Here is a 17736-nt window from a genome sequence, read left to right on the forward strand (position 1 = left end):
GTATAGGCTACAAAGGCTGAAAGGCATGCATTTGCATTCCAACAGGTGATTGAGGGTCGCACTCTATGCGCAACCGGCCAATCCGCTGTCCACTAATAGTTCTCAGGTCTGGTGTTTGTCCTCTCTCTTTTTTCTCAGTCGTGTTTTCAAATGGACTTGGCCAGACGGCCGCCTGGCCTCGCCTTATTGTAGGCACGCCACTGTCATAGAGGGTAAACAAGTGGAATTGGAAGTGACGAAAGAAAGAAATTGATTGGATGAAATTGGTATCACTCTTGTTTACCAAAGAGCTGGAGAGTAACCTATGTTACTGAACAAACACTATAGAAATTATTTCTATCTGAACACCGTATAGAGCTTTAACAATTTGACAAAACATATCTATATTTTTGTATGTGTGCATCACATGTAATTTACACCATTTTGAATATATCGTTGATGTTGGTGGAATCCTTGTAAGTTGAATGATTTGTAATTGTGAAAACAGCAGATTTTCACAGCTTTTGTGCGACATTCTTGTATGATAAAGTAGGAAATGAAATCACAAAACCAAGCTTGCTGCCTGAACTGTGACGATATAGTGCATGGCAGGATGGCGGGGCTTCCCGGAAAGATCAGATCTTGCCAAGCGACACTATCAATCTACCGATTCATCTTTAAATTCTTCTTTGTGGTGAGCTCTCAACTTTTAAGCTTTTAAAGGAAGGAGTTGAAATGGGGGAGAGAGCACAGGACAGTGGAAGGAACAGATCAAAACGCACTTGCAACAGATATAAAGTAGATTTTAAAAGACTGCTCAATTTTAACCATTCCGATTCCTTTCATCTTCTTTCCCTTTCATAATTAATGTATGCATGTGTGATAAACACAAAATCATACATAGCATACATGTTATTGTAAAAATAATAATAATAATAATAATACAACTTTATTTCTATAGCACCTTTCATGACGTGAAATGCAGCTCAAAGTGCTTTACAGAGCAATGGAGAAAAGCAAGGCATAAAACATTAAAATAATAGCAGTAATGCAATACAGTGAGGACATGAATAACAACAAAGAATTTAAAAGATCAACTAAAAGCAAGAGTGTAGAAGTACGTCTTGAGCTGTGCTTTAAAAATGTCTACAGAGGCATGCCTGTTGAAGGTATAGTGGGAGTTTGTTCCATGCCGTTGGCCCGTAGGCCTAGTGATTATCAAAGCTGTAAAATGTTCTGTTTTTGCATTGCACTATTATGGTACTTACGGTTCTGTCACTCTATTGGTTTGTTCTATGGTACTTCCCACTACCCAGCAGGCTTTGCACTATACGCGGGCTTTAGCACACAGTCTATTATGTGAATCAATGGCAGTGGCGAGTTTGTTATTTTGCAGTACGTTCAACTCAGTAGAGTTTCTCAATACAAAGCAGGTTGTCGTTTTTGACTTATCAAAAGCGAGGTCCAAGGCAGTGTTGTTTTCGTCAACTTTTTCGTCGAGCAAATGTTTGTCGACTACCTTTTTTCAATTTTCTAAAAATAGCAGATCTACAAGCTCGTAGCGCTATGAGAGAGAGAGAGAGAGAGAGAGAGAGAGAGAGAGAGAGAGAGAGAGAGAGAGAGAGGTGTCCACACACATATTTGTATGTGAACAAACCCCATAGAAAAAGCTATGTTTTTAAAAATGCCTGTGTGTGGACACCTCTCTCTCTCTCTCACTCACTCACTCACGCATTTTCAGTTGACTTTTGTTGCGTGGTATTAAGTCAGTTATCTTCAGTGAGTCATGATTATTTTGGTTTGGTGATTGTGTTTTGCTTTCTGGGTTGTGTGATTCAACAACAAAGATGCTCTCTTTCTCTCTCTCCTGCTCTGTCCTTCATTCTTTCTTGTTGTTCTCTCGCATTTCTTTCACTTTCTTTTTAACTGACCTTACATGAACCGTTGCCTAGCATCAATTCTTTCTCCATTCTCTCTCCCCCTCCCCTCCTCTCTCTTTCTCTGTATATCTCCCTCCCTGCCATCCGCTATATCCTTCTCCCTCTCGCTAACCAACATTCTCTCTCTCTCTCTCTCTCTCTGCCTCTAGTATTAAACAGAGGTAAGCTGCAGTCAGGAGACTATATTTTATAGGCATAGTGAAAGAACGCGTCTCCTTGGCTCTGGCTGTTATCTTTCAGAGCAGACAGATGAGAGCACAATCATTTATTATACAGACACATCACACTGTCAGGTTTCCCCGCTGGTCTAGCTGGGTTGCATTAGCTATTCCTAAATGCATTACTCCTCACCGTTTTCTGTTCTTTTTTTTTACTAATCTTGTGTGTCTAAACTAAAGCCCTATTTGCATTGGACTAGTATTACCCCTGGACCTAAGGGGATTTAGAAGTGACCCCCCTGGCGTCTTTGTTGTGTGGCGGTGTCGGGCACAGAACACACGTCCCAAACTCTTCTCCCTTCTGGCTCAAACTATGGAATGCACTTCCTATTACAATTTACAATGTAGGCATTTAGCAGACACTCTTAATCCAGAGCGAACAAAAAGCACGGCAATACATCACATACATAAAAAGTAGTTATCATGAAACATGCGTAAGCTAAGAACGTAACAGTGGAATGTGAAACTATACATATATACTGCACTATGCTATACATATGTACTTTGAAGTGCTATGACTATACAATGCAATTCTAGTGCTGTCTACATAACATGCTATAAGTCTGTATCAAATGCTAGGGTATCTCTGTATCTAATTCTACAAAAAGTGCTATCTAAGGGGGTAGGGTAAGAACAATCAGAACTGCAGCCTCACTCCCAATCTTCCGCCGTAGTCCATGGACGTAGCACTTGCCCTAGCCATGACATTTTTATGTAGACTTAGATAGCATTTTATGTAGACTTATAGCATTTTTATGTAGACATAGCACTATAAAGTATACATGCATAGTTCCATTATATAGATCTTCTACTATTACGTTCTTAGCTTGCGTATGATTTATGATAACTACTTTTTATGTATGTATACATATTGCCATGCTTTTTTGTTCTTGCTTAATGTAAATCGCTCTGGATTAAGAGCGTGACGTCTGCTAAATGCCTGTAGATTGTAAACATAGCAGACCTGTCTATCACAAACCTAGATATGAGACGTAGTAGAGCTGTGGTTCCCAAAGTTGGGTCCAGGGACCCCCAGGGGTCCTTGAGGGAGTTCCAGGGGGTCCCCAGCTAAATGATAGTTAGGAACCAAATGGACCCTTTTGGGTCTGTAACTCAGAGAGTGTACAAATGGGTTGTTTTTACAATATAAATTGGGGTCCCAGAGATAGAAATGCCATTAAATGGGGGTCCGTAGCCTAATGCATATCAAACTGGGGGTCCTTGAAATTAAACGGGTTGAGAATCACTGCTAGAGCCGTAAAAAAAAGCCTCTTAGGGGGCTCCCTGCAGGCATAACTCTTCAAATGGGGGTCCGCAGAGCTAATAAGTGTCAATTTGGGGGTCCTTGACATGAAAAGGTTTGGGAACCACTGTAGTAGAGGACTATGGGTGTACGGAGTAATATCGAGTATGAACATGTCTGCATGCAATCAGAACGTCTTTGGCTACTTAGCTAATGAATGGAAAACAAGAGCGCCATGATCTGAGAATTGGACAAACAAACACTTGACTTGGGTTTAATGGGTTATATTTTAGAAAGTTGTATTTCATATCAGTAATAGTAATAGTAGTAATAGGTTATAAAGCATGGCAAAAGTAAATGCTTGTGTTGTTTTATTGTAACAGCAGAGTAATACAGTGTTTTAATAACTGTATATAACCTGTGATCATGCTGAAACTGAAAGGCCAACAAACAATAAACTGTGATTGAAACACTATGTGCAGCCTAGTACTGATCCTGAGCTTAGGTGATCCTGATTCTGAGGATGCCATTAGGTAGAATAGATCAGGGGTTCTCAACGTTTTTGGCCGGGGACCCCGAAAATGCTTTGGCAACGTCTCGGGACCCCCCCATTGTTATAATTTAGCTATTTAAAAATAGCAGATCTACAAGCTCATAGCGCGCCACCGAGTGGCGCGCTACGAGCTTGTAGGTCTGCTATTTTTTTTAAATCGTGATTTTTTTTTTTTTTTTTTTTTTATAATTTGGGGACCCCTTAAAATAATTTGGCGACCCCCCGAGGGGTCGCGGCCCACGGGTTGAGAACCCCTGGAATAGATAGATCGATAGATAGATATAAATGGGGCTTAAAAAGCAGCTAATCAGTGCATCAGGAGGTCGATATAGTATGAATTATATGAATATATAACTTAACTACATGGTTGCAAAAACAACACCACACACCACACCCTGCAGAGTTTCCAGTTTCATAGATAGAGCTAAAGCAACCATTTCTGAACCATTTTGACGTCTATCAACGTCACAATCAGATCACGTGTTGCAGGAAGCGTCACTATTTATGTATTTATGTATTATTCCGCACTATGCTATCCTAATGAATGTTAGACTCATTGAAAACACATGTCCCTGCTTCTGGTGACTGGCATTGTTCCTTCGAATGCACTGGTTCTCAAAGTGGTCCATGGACCCTCAACGATAATAATAATAATAATAAATATAGCTGCAAGCAGCGATAAAGCGGGACCAAGATAGAAGAAAACAGAAAACAACAACCTTGCGGTCCAAGGGCAAGAGCTAAACTTGCAGCACACAATGCATACACTGAGTTGTCTTTACCCGGATTTGAACACACAACCTTGTGGTCCAACGGCGAGAGCTCTACCGACTGAGCTATGCAGACACAGTCAGTTGACTCATTCTAAACAGTAACATCATCCAGTATTCATATAGGTATTAGGTGCAGACGAAGAATTTTCACAACCCAGCAATTTGCATTGGCTCATAAAAACTTCATCTTTTTCACTTAGAAAAAATGTGCTACGATTTATTGTCCGTATAGGTCCAAAGTTCACGTGTAGAAGTTTTCGTGCATTTTTATCGAACATTCTGGGAGGAGATACATTTGAACTGTTTTTCATATCATTCAAAATGGCGGGTGATCTAAAGGTCAGAGGTCAAAAGTCAAAACATGAAAGTTGTCCGGCATGAGGAGACACATATGTGTATCAAAGTGTCATTGCCAACGGTCAAACGTTTCATGAGATATGCACGTTCAAAGTTTGCATTTTCAATTGAGTGCTATAGCGCCACCATTTGGCCAATCATCATGGGCTTCACATAGTCACCGTTTGGCATAGCCCTCTACCATGTTGACAAGTTTCACGAAAACCGACTGCACGGTTCAGCCAGAACAGCTATTTTTTGGCGGAAGGAAGAGGAGAAGAAGAAGAAGGAAAAAAAACACAAAAACAATAGTCAAACAAAAGTGACTTCGTGACTTCTTGGTCCCTTAATAATAATAATCTTTATTGTCCCCGAGGGGATATTTGTCTTCACAGTCTCTTCAACACCAACATAAAATACAACAGCACAACATATCACCAAGACAAACCATACATCTCCACTGTACACTCTCCTATCGACGGTGCAGTTTGTTTAATGCTGCGAAGGCCGAGGGACAAAACTCCTACTAAAACTGACCTTTTTGTCAAGATCATCTTCAAGATCTTGACAGTTGTCAATATCTTCTTCAACCTCATGTCCAGATGGCATGAGGTTGAAGAAACGATACGGGGGATGGACATCTTTTTTTTAATTGAAAGTGCCAAGCGTGTGATGGCCTTGTTGTTCATATCAGAAAGTGGAGGAAGTCTGGTTATCTTGGAAGAAAATACGAACAATACTGCAACGTTTCTCTCTGTTGACAGTATAGTGTAACAACATGCAGAACAACACAGGACAGGTTGAATAATGCTTTTGTACACAGTAATAAGAGTAGGGGCAACAGATAATGATCTTAATTTATGGATTACAGTTTACACAGTCTTTGCTGAAAACGTATATGATAGATGCAATGTGTTGATCAAACCCTATTCTTGTCCATAGTGAGTCCAAGATATGTTAAACTGTCAACCTGTTGTACAGTTTTACCATGATTGAGGAGAGGGTTAAGGCCAGTGTAGGTTGTTTCAATGACCAGTTATTTTGTTTTGTCCACATTCACCTCTAGGTATAGTTGTCAGTGTCAAATGATAAATGGTGTTCTGATTGTCCATAATAGAGTTATTGTCGTAGTCGTGAAGTCGTCCATTTACCTCCATTTGTCAGAGTTTTGAAATGTAAAAGTTTGAGAATCACTGTTCTAAGGTATGTTAGATACTCACTAAAAACATACGTCCTTCTTGGTTCTGGTGACAGATATTGTCCTTCTAATGAATCTTAGACTCATTGAAAATACACGTCATTGGTTCTGGTGACTATAGGCTACTTTTTAAAAATGAAATAATCCTCACTGTGTCTCCGGTGTCCTTGTGCAGGAGGACGAGGATGCTGGGAAGAGGCAGGTGTTGGTGCTGGGTCTGGACGGAGCAGGGAAGAGCAGCATGCTGCAGGGACTGACCCCGGGCCAGCCCCCCGCTGAGGCCCACGGCTGCGGACCCACCCGGGGCTTTAACTTCATGAGCCTCAGCGTGCCCCGGCGTGCCACCCAGCTGCACTTCCTGGAGAGTGAGTCCAGCTGATTGCCTTTAGGAATCAATCTAGCATCAATTAACCCATTCTGGGCGGGAACCCCTTTTGGTGTTTTAAGCATTATGTTGAAGCTCATAGCTTCTATGAGCTTAGCGCTACGAGTCTATTTTTGAAAAATCGTGAAAATGTAGCACAAACCTTTGAATATATATTCTTTCAGAGCGACCATTTTTAACTCAAATCTTTGCTTCTGGAAGGTCCCTGGAACAACATATTTTCAGATGGGGGTCGGCAGCCAATTACATATATTTGTGGGGGTCCTTTACATGAAAATGTTTGAAAACCACTCACACACGTTTTTCAGAAAACTGATTTAGAAGACATTTGTAGAATCGTCCTCAGGTCTAAATGGTTAAAGCTGTCAGTCGCCAAGACTGATTTCAGTCCTTTTGATTCCATTCACCATATTCACACGGTGGCCATTTTGTTTGGCCATTAAGTTAATTCAAATGCAAGAAGATCAAACGAGGGTCCGACGCACTGAAAATAAATAAATAAATAATAATAATAATAATGCACTGTTTTCCAATGCAGTTAAAGGCGTTAAATGTAATGGGAAATCACAATGTTTCGGTCTATACGACCTTCATCATGCTATTCAGTTAATGAAATGCAGGCCCATGCAAATTATTTCTGCCGTGCTAACAGGGAAGTGAACGGGACTCTAATATGAACGAACAGCGAAGCGTACGGTGGCCTTAGAGTCCCACTCAAAAATAAAAAAAGGAAAACATTCAGAATATTATTCTCTCGCCTGATATCATTGAAGATGCGCTAGGACGTGTACACACGTCATTGCAACCCATCGGTTGGATTCCCTAGGACGTGTGGACACGTCGGATGGACGGAACCTGTTAATATGTGGTAATGGTATATAATATATAAGGCATATGCCTTAATCAATTTTAAACAACAATCTGCAAAGGCCCCAACACATAAATATCCCTATAGTCTTTCCATTATGGGCCAGCTACTAAATTGCTATTTTATCCTGTTGCTATTTTTGAATGTATGTCAGTTAAAAAACAAAAACAGGACATTGGTCAGTCACACCACGCCTACGGTAACAGTAAAAACCCAAACATGGCATTTAATCAAGGTTGGTACGCTTCTCCTCATCAACACTGAAAGAGTGCTCTGAGGGAGTACCTTTTGCTGGGATTGCCAGCAGCTTCTTCCAGCAGCTTCTTCTCCCATTATTCTCCCATAATTCCGAAAAAAGCAAATAATTAAGAACTCCCATAGGTCCGACATCCCGTTTTCTCGACCCTATTAAACCCATAATCCCGAAATCCCATTGTTCCGACCCTGCCCATATTAAACCCATAATCCCGAAATGCCATTGTTTCGACCGTGCCCAACTATGAGCCTCGCACACAAGGCCACCGTGGGCAAACGCTCACGCACGGACCGCCGTGCCCAACTATGAGCCTCGCGCACGAGGCCACCGTGGGCAAACGCTCACGCACCACGCTCAATGCCGTTTGGATAAGTGTTTGATTTTATTCTGCTGCTGTTTAACATTTATGTCCAATAAATAAATGCTATTCCTATAGACTAAGTGTTTGACTTTATTATGCTGCATGTTTTTACATTTCTGTCCAGCAATACATATCATGCGTTGGTGCCATAGACTGAGAGCGATGAGACACACGGGGGCTGCTGCAGAGCAGAAATGCGCACGGAGCGCACAGAATGATATCCCTTAAAATAAATGTTTCACTGTATTCTATAATGTTTTTACATTTCTGCAACAAACTATTCATTTGTGCGTTGGTGCATGATCGCGCGCCACTAGGCACTTTCTTTTTCAATATGGGTTATATAGCTTAAACATCATAACCTGTAGCCTATTAATTTAAACATGGTTAGCAAATATATGCCTACGTAGGCCTATACTAAATGCTATCCTCGCATGGAGGGCACCATTCATGCTATCCTTTTTAGATTAAATATTTCACTGCAGTGAGCATTTCTATTTTAACCAAACTGTTATCTTGTTAAAATAAAGAGAAGACGGGGCCATGACTCAGTGGGGAGCAAACATATCGTGCGCGGACATTCCCTTTTTTCCTGATGATTTTTGGGTCCAACACCATATCTAAAAACTATTCCTTTATTCCCAATGGAAACAATTATTGGGTTTTAAATCCTCTTAGCAGACCTTGTATTCAACACATACAAATGCAAAATGTTAAAGTATTCAATCAATCAATATAGGCCAATTATAGGCCTGTCAACTCCGTTGGAACAAATAGCCTAGCAGATACGCTTTACTGTTTATTGTTAGCTTAATTTATAGCATTATTGTTTGTATAGTTAATGCAAATATTATTATTATTATTATGATTATTATTACTAGTAGTAGTAGTAGTAGTAGTAGTGTATTTGCAAACCAATGTCCAAGCAATTAGAAAATAAGTAGCAATCATCATTTGCAAAATGATATCTCACATTTATTATGTGCTTACATACAGTAACAGAAACACAGGTATGGCCTATACCTCAGGCCAGAACAGTAGGCTATATAGGCCCGGTTTGCATGTCATTAAAATCAAACTATATAAAACAAATGGTTATTCAACTGTTGGCCTATAAATAAATGTCTTTCATGTTGCTTTGTGAGATAGAAAGTCACCCATACCATGTTTCAGCCCACTCATGTTCAATACAACGTTTATCAACACTGCAGGGTGTGGTTGGAGGCAATAGCGAAGCGCGTTTCCTGGCCAGTTTGGAACGCACACTGTCGAATTCAGGGATGTTCTCATCACCTGAAGCCTGTCTGACGACCTCGTTATAAATCCTTCTAATAGGCTTTGTTGGGTCAGCTTCAATCGCCTGAATCATCCTCTGTACAATGGCAGTAGTTGAAATAACATCACCATCGTCTCGGTGATTGTGGACTGGAGCATTCAAAATGATGATATTTGGATTAGCTTCATCCATGTTGAATGCCGAGGTTTGCATGAATACATTACAGGTCTTCCTCCAACAGCGCCAGTACATTTTGGCACCTTTAGTTTTGTTTTTTTGGTAGCGGTATCCATTATGTACCAGAATCTTGCCTCCTCTTTTGCCTGGCTGTAGACTTGCCATTACAGCGTGGATAGCGACACTTTACGCACGTAAGTTGTGTAACTTGTTGTAACTCTCATCAACTGCCATCAGGGCATTCAATGTGGTTTATACCCTCATAACTGTAATTATTATTATTGAACCCAGCCGGTCCCCATTAATTGAAGGATTGTAGCTGGTTCAGCACTTCGTACAGTTCCCAATGGCAAGTCGGCATCCTTCAATTAAGGGAGGGTGCCGATTAAAGCTGATTGCAGTAAGCATTGTTCAATTAATGGCGACCGGCTTGGTTCAATAATAATAATTACAGTTATGAGGGTATAAAACACATTGGATGCCCTGATGGCAGTTGATGAGAGTTACAACAAGTTGCACAACTCACGTGCGTAAAGTGTCGCTATCCACGCTGCGCAATGGCAAGTCTACAGCCAGGCAAAAGAGGAGGCAAGATTCTGGTACATAATGGATACCGCTACCAAAAAAACAAATCTAAAGGTGCCAAAATGTACTGGCGCTGTTGGAGGAAGACCTGTAATGTATTCATGCAAACCTCGGCATTCAACATGGATGAAGCTAATCCAAATGTCATCATTTTGAATGCTCCAGTCCACAATCACCGAGACGATGGTGATGTTATTTCAACTACTGCCATTGTACAGAGGATGATTCAGGCGATTGAAGCTGACCCAACAAAGCCGGTTAAGAGAATCTATGACGAGGTCGTCAGACAGGCTTCAGATGATGAGAACATCCCCGTATTCGACCGTGTGCGTTCCCAACTGAACAGGAAGCGTGCTGCTCTTATGCCTCCAATCCCACACAGTGTTCATGAGGTTCATGTTGTTGATGAGTGGGCCAGAACATGGGATGGAAGTGACTTTCTGTCTCACCAAGACAATGACTGGGGAATTCTGATCTTTGGCACAGACAGAAATTGTGAAAAGCTGCAAAGGTGTACATGTATACATGGATGGCACATTCAAAACCTGCCCGAGGCCCTACACCCAATTCGTTACCATCCATGGCAGGGGAGAGTGATGCCACTTGTCATGTGCCTGATGAATGGTAAAGAGGTTGGCCAGTACAGGGAGGTCCTATCGCACGTCAAAGCAAAGGTCCGGCGCGTAACGGGACACCACTGGAGACCGCAGCGGATAATAACAGATTTTGAGAGCTCTTTGCTCCTGGCCATTCAGACAGAAATGCCAAATAGCCAATCATGCGGCTGCTATTTCCATTTCTGTCAAAGTTTATGGAGGCGAATTCAAAGTCTGGGGCTAGCAGGGGCATACCAACGGTCTCAGCGCTTGAAAGAATGCATCCAAAAATGTATGGCAATTGGATATCTGCCCTTGGCTGTGGTGGGGCAGAACTTCGACCTCCTCGCAACCGACCGAGCGACACGACGGTTGGCGCGGCGCTTCCGTGGTCTGAGAAACTTCATACAATACATGGAGCGCAACTACATCCAAGCTGGCGCGCAGTTTCCTCCATTATTGTGGAACGTCTACGAACGAACGTCGGACAACCGCACGAACAACTTCGTAGAAGGTAAGAAGTATATTTAAAGCAGCAGTTATTTTATATATATATATATATATATATATATATATATATATATATATATATATACGTGTGGTTTGTGTGTGTGTGTGTGTTTTATTTAACAAAGACGTGAATTATTAATTTATTATTATTATTGTTTCAGGATTCCACGGAAGATGGAACAGAGCTCTGGACAGGCGCCATCCATCACTCTGGATCTTTCTGCGGCACTTTAAAGACGAGCAGCGGCTGGTGGAGGTGCAGCAGCACGGGGAGAGCCTCGCCCTCGACAAAATAAGAAATGGAGACGCCTTGAAAGAAGAATCTCCCGTTTGAAGAGGGAGTACCATCGCGGGGACCTCGAAGTGCCCGGTTATTGGGATGCGATAAGGCATTGTGTGCACGAGTTTGTGTGAGAGACATTTATAGGGCAGTTGAGATATTTCTTTTATAGGCCTATAGGCTATGCAACATACCAGGGGTCTGCACCTTTTTTGAAACAACGTGCCATGTTTTTATTTTCTAGCTGGGCAGTGTGCCATCTCAATGTCAACCTTCATTTTAATGACATGCAAACCCGGCCCATACTGTTCTGGCCTGAGGTATAGGCCATACCTGTGTTTCTGTTACTGTATGTAAGCACATATAATAAATGTGAGATATCATTTTGCAAATGATGATTGCTACTTATTTTCTAATTGCTTGGACATTGGTTTGCAAATACACTACTACTACTACTACTACTACTACTAGTAATAATAATAATAATAATAATAATAATAATTGCATTAACTATACAAACAATAATGCTATAAATTAAGCTAACAATAAACAGTAAAGCGTATCTGCTAGGCTATTTGTTCCAACGGAGTTGACAGGCCTATAATTGGCCTATATTGATTGAATACTTTAACATTTTGCCGAAAAAAGTATGTGTTGAATACAAGGTCTGCTAAGAGGATTTAAAACTCAAGAATTGTTTCCATTGGGACTAAAGGAATAGATTTTAGATATGGTGTTGGACCCAAAAATCATCAGGAAAAAAAGGGAATGTCCGCGCACGATATGTTTGCTCCCCACTGAGTCATGGCCCCGTCTTCTCTTTATTTTAACAAGATAACAGTTTGGTTAAAATAGAAATGCTCACTGCAGTGAAATATTTAATCTAAAAAGGATAGCATGAATGGTGCCCTCCATGCGAGGATAGCATTTAGTATAGGCCTACGTAGGCTAGTATTGACTATTGAGTAATGAGTAGCCTATATTTGCTAATCATGTTTAAATTAATAGGCTACAGGTTATGATGTTTAAACTATATATGCGATCATGCACCAACGCACGAATGAATAGTTTGTTGCAGAAATGTAAAAACAGCATATAATACAGTGAAACATTTATTTTAAGGGATAGCATTCTGTGCGCTCCGTGCGCATTTCTGCTCTGCAGCAGCCCCTGTGCGTCTCATCGCTCTCAGTCTATGGCACCAACGCATGATATGTATTGCTGGACAGAAATGTAAAAACATGCAGCATAATAAAGTCAAACACTTAGTCTAGGAATAGCATGTATTTATTAGACATACATGTTAAACAGCAGCAGAATAAAATCAAACACTTATGGCTCATAGTTGGGCACGGCGGTCCGTGCGTGAGCGTTTGCCCACGGTGGCCTCGTGCGCGAGGCTCATAGTTGGGCACGGTCGAAACAATGGGATTTCGGGATTATGGGTTTAATATGGGCAGGGTCGGAACAATGGGATTTCGGTATTATGGGTTTAATAGGGTCGAGAAAACGGGATGTCGGACCTATGGGAGTTCTTAATTGTTTGCTTTTTTCGGAATATTGGGAGGTCGGAATAATGGGTGGACACCCTCCTGCCAGACGTCAAGTAGAGACTGACCACGGGTCTTGGGGTTGCTGCTCAGGTACTGCAGGCTGCAGCACCAACTGGCGGCCCGATGACTCCATCTCACCAACACTGTCCTCCCTCTCCTCGTCTTCAACACAACTAGCAAAGACGCTGTGTGTCAGGTTCCGGTGGTGTGGTGACAGCAAGCTGACAAAATTCAAAATCCAAGATTGGGTGGTTTATTACAAAATAACTGGGAAAACGTCACAAACACTGAACTGAACAGTGTCACCAAACAATGACTGGACAAGGACTGACTGGGGAACAAGACTAATATGCACAAGAGGGATGATTAGTGATTACACATGAGAAACACCTGGGGAAGACAACATGAAAACAAAACAACTGTCTGTGACTGTGACACCGTGCACCTCTTGAGAGGTCCCTGCCTCTGAGATGAGATGAGATGAGATTCAATTTATTGTCAATGTACAGTACAAGTACAGCACAGCGAAAAGTATTTTCGCATCTCACCAATAGTGCAAACATGTCAGTAAAGAGGAGGATACATTAATTACAGTAATACAGTAGTAACAGTAATGGGCTGAGCAGTAGTCATTTAAATAAATAAATAAATAAGGATATGAGAAGGAAGAGAAAAAAAACATGATCTGTCCATATTGCACGTAGCCCTTTTGCACGTGGCCCAATGCACAAAGTGCTAAACTAAGGTCCAGAGACCATATTCCACAAGTCCAGTGGCCATATCACACGAGTCCACATAGTGCAAGACTAGGATGAGTCCAGAGTCTCGGATACGACAGGGATGGTGGATGGGTTGGGGGCTGACACTGGAGGGGGAGAGGAGTGGATGAGGAGTTTAGGTAGATGACAGTGGAGGGGAAGAAGCTGTTCCTAAGTCTGCTGGACTTGGAACCAAGGTTCCTATAACGTCTCCCAGAGGGGAGGAGGGCAAACAGACTGTGGTTGGGGTGAGAGGGGTCTTTTATGATGCTATGAGCCTTCCTCAGGCACCGTCTGTCATAGATGGACTTAATGACAGGGAGAGATGTTCCGGTGATGCGTTGGGCAGTTTTCACCACCCTCTGCAGTGCCTTCCGGTCAGAGGCTGTACAGTTTCCGTACCAGACCGTGGAGCAGTACGTGAGGATGCTCTCGATGGCACAGCGATAGAAATTCCCCAGTATCTGAGGAGATAGGTGTGCTTTCCTCAGTCTCCTCAAGAAGAAGAGACGCTGGTGGGCCTTCTTGACCAGAGACGCGGTGTTGAGGGTCCAGGAGAGGTCCTCAGAGATGTGGACCCCCAGGAATTTAAAATTGGGGACCCGTTCGACCTCTGCTCCGTTGATCTGAATGGGAGCGTGAGTGACAGCCCTAGTCCTCCTGAAGTCCACTATGAGCTCCTTGGTCTTTTTGGTGTTCAACGCCAGGTTGTTATCGGCACACCACGACGCCAGATGCTGGATCTCCTCCCTGTAGGCCGTCTCATCGTTATTTTTGATGAGACCCACCACCGTTGTGTCATCAGCGAACTTGATGATGGTATTGGTGCCGTGCATAGGGGTGCAGTCGTGGGTGAAGAGGGAGTAGAGAAGGGGGCTCAGCACACAGCCTTGTGGGACACCAGTGCTCAGGGTTAGGGTGGAGGAGGTGAGGTTGCCTATCCTAACAGACTGGGGCCTGTCCGTGAGGAAGTCGAGGATCCAGTTACAGATGGAGGGAGTGATGTCCAGGTCCTTGGTTGCCACAAGGTCACCAAGCTTAGTGATGAGTTTGGATGGGATGATAGTATTGAATGCCGAACTGAAGTCGATAAACAGCATCCGTACGTGAGTGTTGCTCTTGTCCAGGTAAGTGAGTGCACAGTGTAGGGCGGAGGAGATGGCGTCATCAGTGCCCCTGTTCTCTCGATAGGCAAATTGATGCCTGTCGAGGGATGGAGAGAGGCCAGCTTTGAGGTGAGCCAGGACCAGCCTCTCGAAACACTTCATGATCGTTGAAGTGAGTGCGACAGGTCGAAAGTCGTTAAAGCACTTCGCAGAGGAGTGTTTCGGAACAGGCACGATGGAGGTGCACTTAAAACACGCAGGGACAGTTGCTTGGGCTAGGGACAGGTTAAAAATGTCCGTGAGCACCTCCGTCAGCTGCTCAGCACAGCTCATAAGCACCCGACCTGGGATGCCGTCAGGCCCAGCTGCCTTACGTGGATTGGTCCTGCTCAGTGCGGCGCGTACATCCGTGGTGGAGAGAGTGAGGGGTTGGAGATCAGCAGGTAGGACAACCCTGGTGGGCGTCTCCCGGTTGTCTCTGTCGAAGCGGGCATAGAAGTTGTTGAGGTCGTTGGGGAGAGAAGGGTCGGTTGCAGGGGGGGGGGGGGTGTTGGAGGGTTTGTAGTCCGTTATGGCCTGGATGCCCTGCCACATGCGTCGGGGATCGTTGGTGTAAAAATGATCCTCAACCTTACGCTTGTGGCTCTGCTTGGCCTGCTTTATGGCCTTGTTCAGGTCAGCCCTGGCTGAGCAGTAGGCCTGCTTGTCACCTGATCTGAAGGCGGTGTCACGTGCCTTCAGCTGCAACCTGACCTCACTGTTCATCCACGGTTTTTGGTTGGGAAAGGTGATAATCTGTTTGGTGGTGGTGACACTGTTGATGTTGGAGATGATGTGAGCCAGAACAGAGGAGGTGTAGGAGTGAATGTCTATGTGGGAGTCTATGGTGGCCTGGGTGGCAAACAGGCTCCAGTCTGTTACAACCCGATGGGTTGTAACAGACTGTAACAGGCGCTGTAGCTCCGAGTCTGCCCCATCAGGCCATATTTTCACAGATCTGGTTAGGGGCTTAATCCGTTTTATGAGTGACGTGTACTTGGGGAGGAGGAACAAGGAGAGGTGATCAGAACGTCCCAGGTGGGGGAGGGGAACAGCTCTGTACGCCTCTTTGATGTTAGTGTAGACATGGTCTAAGATCTTGTTGCCATAGCCAACAGCACAGCACAGCTGTGCTGGTGGTGCAACAAAGATAGATTGTTATAGAACAATACTATTAGCTGTGTGCGTGCGTGTGTGTGTGTGTGTGGAGAGAGAGAGAGTGAAAGGAAAACATTTTGTAATTATGTTAAGAATGTTCAGTGAGTGCTGCTCTGCTGTCGTTTTCGTGAGTTCTGCGAGGGTGTCGATGACCTCCACATAATCCTGAGTGTTGAGAGTTTTTCTCAGGAAACTCCTCAGGCTAGGAGAGAGAGCTGTGGCTACCTTATGGTATACAGGTGGATTTTGAATTTCAACTCCACTGCGTGGGCTAACCTTTCTTTCAGCTAGGGGGTGTAGTGGAGGAGTGGAATCAACATGATATGCAACATCATTATTGCTGGGCATAGATGTTCTCAGCCAGACAGGCGTTGTACAGTTTAAGATTTATACAAGTCTTAACTCAATACATAGTTTCTACTGAACATTAGCTCCTGTTACTACCTGGCTGGCAGACCTACTACTTCAATCACCAGATTCACCACAAAGTAAACAATAATACAAAATATCAGCACTGTATTATCTCATTATCAGTCACATATACATTGTCTTTGCTCTGGATGCCAAATTCCTAGTAAGTAAAAGAGAAAAAAAAACAAAGACAAACTCCAAAGCTTAGCAAATAGAAGCCCATACATAAGATATTAAAACAGAATAATGATTAACAATAATTTCATTTCACTTTACACTCATTTCACTTTGAAGCACTTTACAATAAACAATAGCGCTATATTAGGACAATACATACAGTTTACACATGCATTAATACAGGACGATTTGCACATACACATACAGGGCAACACCAAGAGACAGATACCTGAAGGATTTCCACCACCATAGTCTTGATGCGGTCATGCGATTTGACCCCCTCCATCATCCTTGTGGCCAGGATGCGGTTTTGTATCTCCCAGTTAAAGATGTAATGGACTGTAACGGTGATGTAGTTGGTGTTTGTCTTCTCCTCTGTCCACAGGTCCGTGGTGACAGCATAGTCTCTGCACTAAACAAATTAAGTAGGCTACATTAATTTGAAGTCCTAAAACTAAACATAACTATACATTTTCTTTTACACTTTATACTGCGTGAGATAAACGTGCATTTACATTATACAATTGTGCAACATAACATACCTGTTTGAGCTCTTCCAAGGGGAGTGTTTTCACTTTGTCATCATACTCTCCTTCAACATGTCTACTGACAGTGCGAGCACAGGGTAGCAGTTCCTCTGCTTGAATGGCTCCTCCGTATCTTGAACCAATATCAAGCAGCTCCTGGGCAACCGTAATAAATCCCTGCCCCTCTACGGTTGAAATAGGTCGCAAGTCCTGTTGGTTAGGGAAGACTTGGCACCAACAGGCAATTTACGTTTGACAAACGAAGACATCTTTGGCTGGTTCTCAGCAGTATTTGATTTGCATGCGTGTCTGTTGAGACCACTTGTCCCTCCCTCCGTCGTGTATTTTACTAGCACTACGCAATTTTCTACAGGCTGCATACACAGTATTGTTACCATTATGCTCAAGTCTCATGAACCCTGTCAACAGCTTAGACTTCCCGACTTCTGAGTCTAACAGACTGATCATTATTC

The 17736-nt window shown here is 43.0% G+C and overlaps 1 protein-coding gene across 1 annotated transcript in view; it reads left to right on the plus strand.

Moving 5' to 3' along the window:
* Positions 1-17736, plus strand: part of arl10 (ADP-ribosylation factor-like 10) — a 43971-nt gene that overhangs the window by 3354 nt on the left and 22881 nt on the right. The window contains exon 2 of the mRNA XM_079507836.1: positions 6416-6605. Within this exon, the coding sequence (XP_079363962.1) occupies positions 6416-6605 (190 nt within the window). The remainder of the gene's footprint in view (positions 1-6415; positions 6606-17736) is intronic.

Source organism: Electrona antarctica (assembly GCF_951216825.1).
Source record: "Electrona antarctica genome assembly, chromosome: 8".
NCBI classification, from domain to species: Eukaryota; Metazoa; Chordata; class Actinopteri; order Myctophiformes; family Myctophidae; genus Electrona; species Electrona antarctica.